Here is a 15,865-nt window from a genome sequence, read left to right as displayed (position 1 = left end):
TGTAGATTTCTTTAGTTGCAAAATATCATGTTATGTAATTTATATATAAATGAATGTTTTTGTAAATACTTTTTGAAGTTTTTTCTATCACTATAAAAAAAAAAACATTCTAATATGTAGTCCATGTGGTATTCATCTCCCAAGTCTTTTTAACATATACCATAAGGTGACCTAGTCTTACATTTCTCACTATGCCTAAATCTGGATGCATGAAATTCTAAATTTTCATATTCTCAAGTATTTTTCTAAACATACATAATAATAAATTTGTTTGATTTGAAAAAATCATTTTAACGATCATAGTAGGCCTAAACGACCGCTCAATATGTTATTGTAAAGATGGGTTTGATTTTTGTCAATTTTAGTGCCATAACATGGTTACGATGCGCATATGGCGGACACCAGTACCGTCACTCAGTAGTTCAAAAATTTCTAGAGGGGGCCCCCCACCACCAAGCTGGCCCCAGGCCTCCCACAAGCTTAATCCTGCCCTGGTTGTAGTTACTGTTCTGCGGGTTCTTGATTGACAATAACATTTATTTTGAAATAAAGGTGTAGTAAAAAATTGTCATCAGTCGATAAACTATATTCTCTCTAAACTAACTTGATATACTGATTTAAAATCAAGGTTTTTTATTGGTGGAAAACCGGTTAAACCTTGATAAATCTGATTTCTCAACGGACATCGTATTTCAAGCTACATCGATAATAATGATGTTTTATTGGTTGATATTCAAACTTTATTGACAAATCCTAACCGATTTTATATTTAGGAGTTCGATTTTTATTAGGCTAACTTCAGGGGTATAAGACAGTGGCGGCGGAACCGGGGGGGCTCAGCCCCCCCCCCAATGAAAAAGTTGAGGGGGCAAATGCATGATAAGCCCCCCCAATATTTACCAAGGCTCCGAAACGTGCATCTGCCCATTTTTCAATGCATACTTGTCGATCTGTCCGATGCACACGTATACTATATAGGTGTAATAATTTTAGTAATTGCTGGGGGACCCTCGGCCCGTCACTTGGCTATAGACCACATTGTCACCCCAACCGCGTCTTCACGCCCCGTGAAAATTGGAAGCAGTGAGTGTGAGTACCGGTAAGCGTAACACAACTTCGTCTTAGGCCAATGACTTGCCTCCTTTCAGCCAGTTCTCCAACATCCCCTTACTTAGTGGCGGAGCGTCTATATATACAGTCAGGGGCGGATGCCCCCCCCCCCCCCTGATGGACTCAAATGGACTGCTGGCGCCCTTTTCAGCTTTTCACTACTTTTTACTTATTCGCGATTATTGACTATTTTATTGCTCTCTCATATACCTATTGACATTTGTCATATTCTGTTGGTGTAATTTTCCGACAAAATGGCGACGCCACCTATTTATTCTCCGTTTATCTGCAAATTAGCAAGGCCCGGAAAGGGTCATTTCCTGCAATCTAGGGAGTACCTTTACTCAAAAATTTTCTGTACGCTCCGCGCCAACCTGTGGTGGCGCTCCGCTTAGATAGTGTCGAAAGCGCCTCTACAGACCATTCTTGCCACCCCTGACCAATACCCCTAGCTCCGCCACTGCCCTTACTACACTCAAAAACGTCTTTGCGAGTACACTATGAGTAATAGCTACTCTCTTAAAACACCATCGAATATACAAATTACAATGTTTTTACAGACTTTTACGTGCAATCTGAGAAATTGCAGGCTTGAGACCCATATTTTAGGGCTATATTCGCAGCATAAAACACTCGGGAAGTGCCGTTTCCGGCCATCTGGGGGTTTGAAAAAACCCAAAATTTTCTTGTACGCTCCGCGCCAACCGATGGTGGCGCTCCGCTTAGATAGTCTCCAGAGCCGTATATAGAGAGAGTTTGGCCAACCATGTAACCGATTTGGATTGGTCGAGAGGGAAAACGCCCACACAGGGAGGTAAAATAGGTCCACTTGAAAACTTTATAGCAGGCGACACGCATACTCACAGTGTATAGACTATCGTTTGTGTACACGAAAAAAGTACGAAATTATGAAAGAAATGGTGCTGGGGATGCTGCAATCGGTCAGAACATGGATATTGTTGTTTGATTTTCCGACTGACCATAAAAGAAGAGGATTTTATTGGAAGTAGAAAGAACAAGATGCAGATCTAATGAAAAAAAGTCTGTGTAGCCTAGGCCGATACTATAGGCCCTAGTGTAATACGAGTAATGTACAAGCAATGCGAGAATTTTACGTCCAGACTGGTTTTTGTAATTACATTCATGGCTATTCTCTGTCGTTTTACGATCCACAAATTCGATTTCATTATGCCAGCTCTCCTAATCATAGGCATGGCAGTTTCAGTCGCACATATAGTTATCCTAATTCCTAGTTATTGTATGCCTAGCCTAAAAAAGTATCACTTTTAGTTTAATGTAAAAGGGTGGGCTAGCCTCTAGGCATCACGTAAAGCCCTAATCCTTAGTTAAGCCCGAAGCATAAGTTAAGCCTGGGCTTATTTAGACCTGGACCATTCTTGCTATTACTACAACTGTTATAGCACATTACATAATATAGCACAGTATAAGGCCCAATTAAACTAGGCCTAAGGAAAACAAAGTAGCCTAGGTAGCCTAAACTAGTTAGGCTAGGTCTATACTCATTGGCAACTTGTGGGTTGTGTACACAATCAGGCCTAATTATATAGACCCTTATAGTATGCCATAAACAAGTGCCCAAATGGTTAAATGATCTTGGTTTGTGTTAATTGTCAGCATTGGCCTAGCCTTTTTAGGCTAACATGAATTCAGCCTAATTTTTTCTTCTTCAAAAGTATAGCCTAGGCCTTGGTTTAATTTGGATGCAGTCAACTATCATTTATCAAAGTAGCAGGGGCCTAGGCTACATTTCAAAGACCACTAGGCCAAGGCTAATTATGGTACTGGTAGCCTAGCCTTAGTCATGCTTATTGCAAAGACTACCCTACACTCTTGTCTTGGTCACTGAATTATCTTAAGAGCCCTGTCACCACATGTTGATAAAGAAATGTTCAAACTATTGCGTAGGCCTAGCTTAGGCAATGCACGGTTTCGTTTGACTGTTTTAAAGGAAGCCTTGAAAATTTAGTGTTAACTGGTATTTCATTAATAAGCAAAACTGTCTGTGCATTCCAACGGAGTGCAAATTAAGAGGGGGGGGGGGGATGCAGTATGATACACCTTTCAAGTTTTAACACATTATAAATGCACTTATGCCAGAAAGTCATTGCATCAGTAACTCCTTATTCCCTTAATTGACACCCACATTGACGATTGAAGTTAAAAAAAATCTTTTTAAATTATCTTTAGACAGTAAATTTTAACTCCCTGAATTTCAGGACTTTTTTTACAAATCAAAGGTGGCATGTGCTCTGAAGAAAAACTCCTAACATAAAAAGCCACAGTTAGCAGACTGTGATAAAGACGAACCTGGTGAGTGACTACTAGACTGAAATCCAGTTCCTGCAACCACAGCAATAAAGTCTTTGTTTTAATCAATGCACTTGTGTGTTTGAAACTTTCAAATGGACACTCAATGGCAGTTGGTTAAGATATAAGGTTTTACCTTCATCATGGAGAGTTGAAGGGAATCTGCCTCATCATCTGAATAATGGACTCAAGGATAGCAACAAATCATGATGGGATAATGATTTTGAGCAAGTAAATATCTGGCAATTTGAAAGTTTGTATTATTTTTTTACATATTATTTAAGCTGTTTAGCTCACACACAAGCAAATGATCAAGTGACAACAACCGATGCAGTATATTTAAAGGTATTGAAGACTTGCCCTAAACCGCATGCCACGCTCTGAAAAAGTTTACTTTCCGTTGCTTGCAAGTGAAGTTTTTTTGTGTCGCTACAAAATGCAGACAGTAATGAACCTGATACCTTGTTATCTTTTATCTAGACCTGAGATGTCCACGCTGCTATGTGCACTGTGTTGTGGTCATTGACCGTGATGTTTGTATTGACTGTACACTAATGTCTATTTACAGATGGTAGCAAGCTGTGTGTGTATTTTCTGGGATCAATGGTGGTGTCTAACACTTCTGTTACACCGCATTCGAAACTAGGTCAGATAACCGGCATGAGATGTTTCTTTGTGCGGGAGTCTTCACACCCTTTAAGGAGAAGTATTTATATCCCATTAATAGAGAAAGAATTATGTTTCAATTGGTAGCATGCAACTTAAAATTTTGCAAACATTAGATACAATCAAACAATAACAAGGTTCATTTACAAGGTAATCTACTGCCCTTTATTTCACATTAGTCTGTCACATCAGAAGGTCACAGCTTTCAATAATTATACAAACTCCCTTGATGGGTGCTTCGTTAGATTCCTGCAATTTTCAAGTTTATCAATGTAATAAGTTCTGAATGTGGCAATGTGGAGAAGCTTTGGGATAATCTGTGGATAAGACTGCCAGACTATCAACAAGATTCCACATCCATGCAACTCCAACTGCTTCCTTCACCTCCTTGCAGATGTACCACATGTCCAAAAAAAAGTCAGCATTGGTTAATGTAATTAAAATCTGGCTTCCTCCTGAGCTGGCAAATACACATGAATTGTCAAGTACAGAGGTCAATGTGAAACCACTGAAAGATCTTCTCAGCTTTTAAGAAAACAAAGACTTGAAGCCAAATTGACAGAGGCCACACTGATACCATTCCACTCTCATAAGATGAAGGTATCACACACACTTCATTTTGCTTCTGCGATGCAGTGCCTGGTAGACTGTGAGGGTCACCCAATGGATGTTTTAACAACTGCCTGGTTTATAGAGCTCTGCAACAGATAATTCATCCTGATGTCTAGTCGTCATCCTGTCATGGCCTTGAGCAAGTTGAACCCACTTCAACACAAAGCAGCTATTGAATTCTTGTCTAGGTACTGTCAAATCCACATCACCATCATTGCTGGTTCCAGCTACGCCGACCATAATAAAAGAGTACAATGAGGGTTTTTTAATTCACCCAACAGAGCTTGCATTCCAGTACCTTTGGGCAGCTGAAAAGATATTCAGAAATTGTTATATGAGTGTGTTTGTATGCATGCATATGTGTGATTTTCTTGCTTTACAGAACAGCTCCATTTTGATAAGCTATGTAACGTGGAAACCTGCCAATCATATGTTTGAAATAGGACAGGCTGAAACGATTCTTAAATGAAAAGCTTAACAACTTCTTGCACTTTTATACATCACCGTTCAGGTAAGGCCAGTAAGGGCAGTATGAAGAATAAGTAACAATTAATAATTATCATTATGGCCATTTGCTGTCTGCATAATAACAAACTGAATGATGTCATCAGCCCTGTGCTCAGTTGACAACACTGACAAGTAGGCACACTATGTCAATGTGATCCATGAAACCTTATTAAGGACATGACCGTATAGTATATATGTTAATGGAAAATACATAAGCTACAACATACACCAGTATTCAGCTGTTGCAGGTTTTTTTTTTCTCGACAGACCCATTCAATCTGTTGCACCTACTATAGCCTAGTACTACATTCCTGAGAAATTAACACCACAATATCAGTCTTAGGTTTGCCCACAGACTCCCAACTATTGCTAACTCCTACACTCAAGTATATAGTTTAGTAGAAAAAAAAAACCAGGAGAGACATTCAAGTCCCCATTAAGGACCCTAAGGCTATATGAGAGGAATAAAACCGAGGACATCAAATGTCATACCCAATTACAATGCTTAATGTACTCATCCAAAGTATTCTTAAACCCATTCACACTACTTGCAATTCAACCTTCTCAGGCAAACCATTCCATCCATTCACAACCCTTGTATAAGTTGTATTAGACTTTAGAGAAAAAGTTATGCCGAATATTAATCCTAATACAATGACCTCTGGTACAACTACTTTTGGCAAACCTGAAAAGATCAATGAAGCATAAATTGTCATTTTATGTGTAGGCCTACTTTATTTAATTGAAGGATCTATTAATGTAGGCCTGATGCTATAGTTGTGCGTCTGTAATCTAGCCTAGCCAGGACTGTGATCTGTGCTTTTCGTTTGTATGACTAAAGAAGGACTAGTAGTATGAGGCGTAAAATAAAACAAGTGTAATGACAGGTTTTCAGCTAGTTTTCTATGCATTTCAGGTGTGAAGATAAACGTAAATGTCATTAACTAACGCATACTCTAATTCATTACCTGATATCCATTTTGTTCCTCGTATGCCTGTCAAAATCTGACATTCTGAGTCGCTTCGTTTGTTCGCAACGAGCACAGTGTGCAAAGCTGCTATATATTGTGTGTGGTGTTTTTCGTGTTTCGCGCAACTGGTAACGACAACTGGACCTATTTTGATGCCCATGGTTTGCGTGTGACGTCACAAATCGCCAGTTGGCCAAACTCTCTCTATATACGGCTCTGATAGTCTCCACACATTAGCCCCCCCCCCCCCCCCCAATAATTTTTCCGTTCCGCCGCGCCTGGTATAAGAACAGAAAAGTTACAAACCTCTCCAAAAACATGTTTCATAAAAGTTGTAAAAAATAATTATACAAACAGTGAATTTTAGTTCAGAGTTTTCCTAATATCCGTAGACCAATATTCCCCACTTCTCATTTATTGCTAAAACAAACAGTAGCCATGAACGCGGCAAACAAATTGCGGTGTTCTTTTTTTCTGTTCCTTCTGAGAAACTAACTTAAAGTGTTTTTTTTTATACCTTCTTCATTTTGTTTACCGAATCATTTACCGAATCGTAAAAAAACTCGGTAAACAAACAACAGACAACTTGAAGACTAACATCCCTCCCCATTAGCAAATAATATACAATGGTCTTGTAAAATAGGGAATTTTTTCAACTTGAACTTGTGACAAATTTCGAAACATGTTTTTGTGGTAATACTGACTCTCCACATTACCCACAGACATTCAACGATTCTTAAATTATAAACTGCTATGTATCTGTGAGGGAGAAATAATTTTTGAGGTTGGTATAGGCTACACAAGCAAAGGATTGATGGGAGTTAGACAGCACACGTGACCATTTTTTAAATATTCTAGCATACTTGGGGCCAATAGAATTGACCTTTTATTTGATACAAATTTGTCATAGGAAAGAGTGGAGTCCTTTGCTAATAGTGCAAGCTATCCCATAATTATATTCGTTGATTTCACCTTAACCCCCCACCCCCCCCCCCGCCTGGGAGTAAGAATTATAAATCATAAATGGTGCAATTTATCCAAGTCAAGGCTATCAATGGTGCATATCTCGATATTTGCTGTGCCAAAAGCCTCAATGACGTCATCATAAACCAATGAGAAAAGGGTAACAAAACTATTCACCAACAGCCAAATTTTGTCATGATTTTATCATCTGATGGGAAATAAAATGGATTAAATTGTGAACACTACAGCACATTCGAAGATGAATAAATTTACAAAGTAATAAAAAACATGTTTTTGCGTTTTGCTTTGCAAAACATTGTATTCAACTTTTTTTACATAAATTGAGCAAAATGCCACTAATCATTTATTATATTTCTGCCCCAGAAGAAATAAGAAAAGCAAACAATATCACTCGATCTGTAGGTTGATGGGAAGTAAATTTCTTTAATTTTAAGGTGGCTAAAACACCAAAACAAAAACTATATATATAAATATATGAAACCAAGATATGTACAGTTTTATTTGATTTTATCAAATAAACTTTCTGTTAGTACACTTCCTTACCTCTGTGCAATAGCCATACAGCATGACATGGCATATAATGTATGTATGTGTGCGTTTGTCTTGTATTCTGACCGAGGACTTGAACAAAAGAATTTCAGGTCCTCGATTGTGATTTCTAAAGAATCACCACATCCTCGGAAGAATTCTATTGTATGGGGTATTGCTAAGGTTAGGGTACCTGGATTTGAACAATGGAAAATACAATGGGGTCCTCGATCTGAAGGTAATACAAACATGTGTGTATGTATGAGATCTGTGTAATAGGGACAAGCCTCTAATTATTTAATTACTACAAAATCATTCCAACGTAATAGGGCCCAAACTGTCCCAAGCGAGGTTGATCAAGTGATAATCTGTTAGGATTTAAATTTAATCGACCTATTCTTTTAATCTGATCTATACTTGAAGAGTTCTTGGCATGTATACACTCGGTTTGTATCTGTGGCTTGTGTTAACCAGCAGAGGTGCTACAAATCATGGAAACTCGAGTGATACAAGCTAAATCGACAGTATAAGGCTGACCAATTTTATTTTCGATTTGTATTTAGCTAAAGTCAGGGGCAGAAGAGTTTCAAACCTCTCAAAAACTGTTTTATAAAAGATGTAATAAATAATAATAAAAATGATGAATGTTAGTTCAGAGTCTTCCTTATGTCTGTATACCAAGATTCCCCCACTTCTCATTTAATGATATGACAAATATTAGCCATCAACGTGGCAAACAAATTGTGGTTTTCTATGCAAATAAACTTTCTGTTAGAACACTTTCTCAACTCTGTGCAATAGCCAAACGGCATTACACGGCATATAATGTACTTATGTATGAGATCTGTGAAATGGGGAAAAGCGTCTAATTATTTAGTTACTACAAAATCATTCCAAAGTAATAGGTCCCAAAATGTCCCAAGCGAGGCGATTAGCATTTAAATTTACTGACAAACAAATGCCACCAGCTCTTTAGAGAGAAGAGAAAAACAAGATGCAAATTTTTTTCTCCTAACAAGTCCCAAAACTGGTATGGATATGTTCATACATGGAAGTTTTCACCAACATTAACATTCACTGTGACAAATATAAATGATTTCAATGGATTCTTAAAACGTCTCTTCGTTCGGACACGTTTTCTCATATTAATACTGGTCACATGCGAAAGTCAGATTGGAAACTTTTGAAAACTTTTATGTTTTCTCATCATTGTGAAACATGAACCTAATTTCAACTCATTCATGAATATTCAATACTTTACTACAACCTCAAACTCTTTTTGGGTAAAGTCCCTAACTTGATAGACAAATTTGAGAGACGTCTCTCCTATATAAAAAAAATGTGTTCTACAACAAATATAAGATTGTTTCAGGTTACAAATATGCTTTTGCTTTTCTGACAGCTCAGCTGTGGTGTTTGTTTATTGTACACCTGTTACAGCTAAAAACAATACTGAATGTTTTCACTTAAGAAATAAACATGTGATGATAAAATTAATCATTAATTAACATATAAATCACTTTATATGAATATGTATGACTATTTCAAAGGTTGCCTTCATTAATAGTTCAGCCTCTAACAGTTACATTTGCCCATGGGTGATGGGAGCTCGGGAACATTTTCCAACTGAAACAACCTTGCCACTTCCACCCCACACCCCCACTCCAACCCTCACACACACACACACACCTCTCCCCAACTAGTTTGATATCCAAAGAGACAGTCATGGAAAATAAGAACTTCTGATGCTATTTGTTGTTCCAATCAAACAAATTGCTGAGATATTTGCAATGAAGTGACAACACTAAAGGTAAAATAGACCGCTAGTTGCTAAGGAGAACATTGAACTCTCAACGTACACACTTTCCGTGTGTAACATTTGTCTGGATCGTTGCAGCAATTTTTTTTTTTTACCTGCATAAAAAAGAAACGAAAGAGAGAGACAAGATTTGTAAAATGTAAAAAAAAAAAAAATGTTTATATATTTGTTTAAGGGGTGGATTTCTCTAAAAGTTTTAACAACCTCGTGCACCACCATACATTAACATTAACATTTTCTCTAAATGTGACCTTCTGTTACTTAGTGGTTTAGTATATTAGTCATATGAGAAATATCAGTTGAATTGAACAAAAAAGCTGCATGACAACGACACAATGGGAGAAATACTAGCTGTACATAACAATGAGTGTATTTGTGTATAGTGTCTACATCCGTCCTGACTGAAGAATTCTTTACTACTCTGTGCGAGTCTAAGGACACCTGCTAAAGTCAACCGAACAATTGAACAACAGAGACATGTTATGGCAACCAGTGTGGTGACTACTATACTAAACCAACTTTGAAACCAACTTTGAAAACTTCTCTTTTTTTTCCGCCTCTACTGACTCGAGTAAGTGGAGTGTGTTTTGTGCAACTTTTAATGTCTGGAAAGTGTCATTTCCAGGATCTGAGAGGCACATTGCAAACATTTTTCTTGCTTGTATTATTTTTGTGCTCCACTCATATAGTGTCATAGTTGTCCCTGGAAAATGCTGTGATAAAGCAACCCTCCCCCACCCCACCCCTCCACCCCCTACCCAAACACACCTATTTGTGTAATAATTCCATATTAGTCTGTGCATGCAGTTCTCAGTTTAATGTCAATGTTGCAAAGTGGGCAGTAGTAGCCTATTTACCTAATATTTGTTAGTGATAAGCCCTGGACATCATAACCGTCATCCCATGTTATTCTGGCAAGTGGCTCTATTGTTAGGGATACAATTTTTGTCATTAGGCTTTAGTCATATCGCATCCGTAAGAACAGCCGTAGGCCTGCTAGGGGCTATGCTCACTATATATATATTTATATTTTGGCACCCAAATCCGGCACACACTATAACCATTTCGTGTGATTTATGTCAACTATATCACCTTAGTTATAGCAAAGACGTAGTGTTTGTATTACGCGCCGGTACTTTCTTGCCGTACAAGCAAAGCGCCACCAGTTGGATGAGTGGCTTCAGTTGACGCATGACGTCATTCTCCCTACTTCAATTTCTATGTCTACAACATATTAACTATAATTTTGTGCCTTAAGGTCATCGTTTTATGTCTGAATCAGAAAATGTGTGACTGTGTAACTCGGTGACATGTGTGACTTAGTAACGCTGTGACATGTGTGACTTTGTAACTCTGTGACACATGTGACTTTGTAATGTTGTGACATGTGTGACTTTGTAATGCTGTGACACATGTGACTTTGTAATGCTGTGACATGTGTGACTTTGTAATGCTGAGACATGTGTGACTTTGTAATGCTGTGACATGTGTGACTTTGTAATGTTGTGACATGTGTGACTTTGTAATGCTGTGACACTTGTGATTTCGTAACTCTGTGACACATGTGACTTTGTAAATCTGTGGCACATGTGACTTTGTGAAATGTGTGATTTTGTGACGATGTGACATGTGTCGCTTTGTAATGCTTTGGCATGTGTGACTTTTTAATGCTGTGAGATGTGTGACTTTGTAACATGAGTGCCTTTGTAACTCTGTGACATGTGTGACTTTGTAACTCTGTGACATGTGTGGTTTTGAAACTGTGACATGTGTGACTTTGTAACTCGGTGACATGTGTGACTTTGTAACTGTGACATGTGTGACTTTGTAACTATGTGACATGTGTGACTTTGTAACTGTGACATGTGTGACTTTGTAACTCTGTGTGACTTTGTAACGCTGTGACATGTGTGGCTTTGTAACTCTGTGACGTGTGTGACTTTATAACTCTGTGACATGTGTGATTTTGTAACTCTTTGACATGTGTGACTTTGTAACTCGGTGACGTGTGTGACTTTGTAACTGTGACATGTGTGACTTTGTAACTCTGTGACATGTGTGACTTTGTAATGCTGTGACATGTGTGGCTTTGTAACTCTGTGACATGTGTGACTTTGTAACTGTGACGTGGGTGAATTTGTAATTCTGTGACATGTGTGACTTTGTAATGCCATGACATGTGTGACTTTGTAATGCTGTGACATGTGTGACTTTGTAATGCTGTGACATGTGTGACTTTGTAACTGCGGCGTGGGTGAATTTGTAATTCTGTGACATGTGTGACTTTGTAATGCTATGACATGTGTGACTTTGTAATGCTGTGACATGTGTGACTTTGTAATGCTGTGACAGTTGTGAATTTGTAACTCTGTGACATGTGTGACTTTGTAACTCTGACGTAGGTGAATTTGTAACTCTGTGACATGTGTGACTTTGTAATGCTATGACATGTGTGACTTTGTAATGCTGTGACATGTGTGACTTTGTAACTGTGACGTGGGTGAATTTGTAACTCTGTGACATGTGTGACTTTGTAATGCTGTGACATGTGTGACTAAGACTGATGTCTCACCCCTAGTAACAGCTCTGAGAATCTTCACTCCTGATGACATGTGCTTCTTCATAGAGTAACGTGGTCGAGTGATTGCAAGGAAGACATCATCACCCCAAATAAATGCCTGAACCCTTTCTGCTCCTTCCATCGGAAATGAAATAAAGGGCTGGAAACTGGTGGGCAGCGTCCATTGGAAGATATTTATGATTCCCTGTCGACTCACAGCTGCCAAATAAAATGTGTCTGGAAGAAAGGGAGACTAAAGAAATTATCGAAACAATGAATTTTCCTCGTGTACGACATTTCACTTTTATCAAATGAGTCACTTCCGAAGTTTCACTTATTTGTTAGAGATGGGACTAACTCTAAGTTTTTTCCCGTATACTTTAATGGTTTGTTCTTTAAGTATCAAATATCTCTGGTGAGGTGAACATTGCTCGTGCAGTTGTTAATTCATAAAACAAAATGTCAGTCTTTTTTACCATCTGCTTGGAACAGAGCCATATCTATTGTCTGTGGACTTTCAATAAACTGCTCCCACAGCCAGCCACTGGAATTTTCAAATTTATAAAGGCCTATGGGTTGGTCAAATTCCAGAACGCCCTCGACTGTGGTTTTCATCTCGTTTGAAAACAGCGCGAATGCCATTCCATAGCCGGTCGTGAAAAGTAAAACGTCAGAGGCGTACGTGGTGGCCACCGATCCACTCACTGTAAACTGGATAGGAAATAGTAAAACAACATCATTTAACAAAAAAAAGACATTATTGTGGCTAGAATGGGATGTCAATAAGGGGTTAATCAACGGTCTACCTGTAGCGTGCGTTACTCACAGGATTAATGCACGATTGGGGGATAATGCAAGCGATGGACGAGGGCGGAGCCCGAGTGCATCCAGCGATAGCATTAACACCCGAAGTGCATTAATCATGTGAGTAACGCACGCTAGACCGTTGATTAACCCCGTTCATTCATACACTACTATTTGTGTGGGGGAAAATCATAAAACAAAACATTTTTGGTTACATATAACCAAAGATTTATTAAAGTGATGCCCCGTAATTTTACCGTGCGTTACTCACAGGATTAACCACGGTCAGCTGACCTGAATGGACCAATAGGATTTAGGAATCTTTACTAAGTATGAATGAATGTTAGATCAATTCTCTACTGACAGTGACAGTCAGGAATCCATTGAACCTTTAACCAGGGATGGCAAGCCCTGCAAGCCAGGAAACCCATGCATGCCGTCAATGTATGATTTAATAATAAGGCTACAGCCTAACAATACATTCCGGGCTTACAGGGCGTGCCAACCAGGGGATCACATTTACTACAATACAACACACAGAAACGTGACAAGAATTCACAGCGCTAATCACCTGACCTACGTAGACAGACTGATCACCAAAAGACAATGTTGTGCTCCATCTCCATGTAAAACAAAACTGCCAATCTACAATTCGGAGGGCTCCTATAACATTCCTTCATTTACCAAACAGGGGAGAGAGTTTTGCTACATATAGCCGACAACCTGACAATTGAAAACTATGGAGTCACTCTTATTGTGAGGGGGACTGCAGATTGCAAGTCAGAAATGACTATAACGCGGATCGCAAAGTCGGTAAGCACAATTACGGTTACATTCATCCAACACGCCAGCATACAGAAACGTCGTACTCAAAGCCAAAGCCAATTAATGGTCTTGCATCCGCAGTCTATGCATGTTAAGTTCTTCAATACCGCCCCCATCACCTTTCATGGAACACTTCATACTGTTTTTTTTTATGTTCTTTTTGGTTCTCTCATATGGGGTTTACTTGTACAATCTCTAATTTTTTTTCTTCAAATTCCTCTGCTTTCTGTCCAGAAATGCTAAATCTATTTCACTTACTAGGTCAATTAGATACAAACGAACCAAGCTAGCCATACTATTGAACTTGCATGCACTACTGGCTTTAATCCTCTGATGCCGTTGTTGCTCTGTGAAAACTAGACAGAAGGAGTCTATTTCGAACAACTTGAGGCTAAGGTTTTGGTCGCCAAATTTTTTTGGATTCATCGCGGAAACAGAACTGTGAATCAATGGGTAAATGGCAAGTGTGATAAGGCTACAAAGGGACAGTGTGCTTTTACGGTTTTCTATTAGGCCAGAAATATCGTCGCCATGTGTCATTCAATCTTCACTTTGAGGTGAACTATGTTCTATTTGAGGTGAACTATATGAGGTGAACTGAAGAACAGAGGAACTTCATTGTGAGGTGAACTCTGTCCTTCCATGCTTTTCAACAATTGTAGGACGAATCGTATACAATCGCTTACTTAACTTCCTCAACAAACACAACATCCTTTTTCGACACCAGTTTTGGGTTTTCTTCCTGAGAAATTTGACCATACATCTTACAAATACAATCATTGATTGTTTTGAGAACAGAGAACATGGTTTCTTAATTTTCGTTAAGTTTTATACCTTTACTCTTTTAAGTTTGTACAGCGCCATAGCTTATGTTTTTACATATATATGTGCGCTTTAGAAATGTTTAAATAATAATAATCATAATAATTAGGGTGTGTTATTTTCCTTGATCTCTCAAAAGCTGTTGATACCTTCGATCACTCGATAATTATCTGCATTTAGTTCAGTCGCTTGACTTCTGTGACACTCACTAGTAAGTGTCATTCACTACATATTTTGTGATACTGAATTTATGTACCTGAATAAATGGCTATAAATATAATGTTGATACTGTAAATGGCAAGGAATGGATTTCTGGAACCAGAACCCAGAGATAGAGGCTCTAGAAATAATTTGGGCTGTTGCAGTGAATGGTAAATACCGAGTGACCCATGTACAGAAAGGGTCATTTTAAGTTAAATATAAACAGCTTGACTTCAGCTGTTGGAAACTATTGTACGGTTAAAACGTTACAATGAATGGTAATACCAAGTGACCAGTGCACAGAAAGGGTCATTTTAAGTTCAATATAAACAGCTTGACTTCAATTGTTGGAAACTATTGCACTTTTATATAAGGTTGCAGTGAATTGTTACCGAGTGACCGTGTACAGAATGGGTAATTTTAGGTCAAATATAAGCTGTGTTATTAATCTGAGGAGCAGTCAACCTTTTTTTTTCCACTTGAAAAATAAGCCTTCCTATTGGTTAGGTTAATCCAAATATGAGCTAACACTGTTACTTCATGAATAGCCAAACCAATGTGGCAGGCAGGCTAGCATAAGCAATTTGACTCTCCCCCCTCCCCCCCCCAAAAAAAAAAACTATATGTCATTACTTTAAGATATCTGCCTTCCTGGCCTGCCTATTATTAGACTTTGTTAAAAAAAATATTAAAAAAATCCTCGACCTGCCCAATGGTGTCACTGAAAATAGCCAAACCAATGTGACAGATAGGAGAGTACAAAGCAATTGAACTCTCTCCACAAATACATGTAACTACTTTTACTTTTACTAAACTATCTGCCTTCCTGGTTGGGCCAATTATTTTTTATACTTTATTAAACATTTTTCTCACCCTGTCCAATGCTCTAGACCACCTGTAGATTCTGGAATAAGTTTTGTCGTTGCCATTAGCGAACGCTATCCAATAGTCGACTCCATCGTAGAGCGAAGATACCCCTTCCGCACCGTTGGTTTCGATTTCTTGCAGTAGACTAAATGTTTGGTTTGACCGGTCATACTTGAAGACCAAAGAGTTGGTTATCTTTCTTCCTATGTGAAAAAAAAAACGGGAAGTGAAAACTTTTTTTTTCATGTTTTGTTAGCAGTT

At 38.4% G+C, this 15,865-nt stretch overlaps 1 protein-coding gene across 1 annotated transcript in view; it reads right to left on the bottom strand.

Annotated features, from left to right (window-relative positions):
- Nucleotides 1-7,446: 7,446 nt before the first annotated feature.
- The window catches only part of LOC139959797 (uncharacterized), a 39,183-nt gene continuing 30,764 nt past the window's right edge, over nucleotides 7,447-15,865 (bottom strand). Inside the window, exons 30-33 of the mRNA XM_071957650.1 lie at nucleotides 15,611-15,807; nucleotides 12,562-12,796; nucleotides 12,098-12,322; nucleotides 7,447-9,620 (exon numbers count right to left, since the gene is read on the bottom strand). Of these exons, the coding sequence (XP_071813751.1) occupies nucleotides 9,511-9,620; nucleotides 12,098-12,322; nucleotides 12,562-12,796; nucleotides 15,611-15,807 (767 nt within the window). The 3' untranslated portion in view covers nucleotides 7,447-9,510. The remainder of the gene's footprint in view (nucleotides 9,621-12,097; nucleotides 12,323-12,561; nucleotides 12,797-15,610; nucleotides 15,808-15,865) is intronic.

This window comes from Apostichopus japonicus, chromosome 19 (assembly GCF_037975245.1).
Source record: "Apostichopus japonicus isolate 1M-3 chromosome 19, ASM3797524v1, whole genome shotgun sequence".
NCBI classification, from domain to species: domain Eukaryota; kingdom Metazoa; phylum Echinodermata; class Holothuroidea; order Aspidochirotida; family Stichopodidae; genus Apostichopus; species Apostichopus japonicus.
Note: the sequence above shows the minus strand (reverse complement) of the source record. Positions and strands in the feature narration are given on the sequence as shown.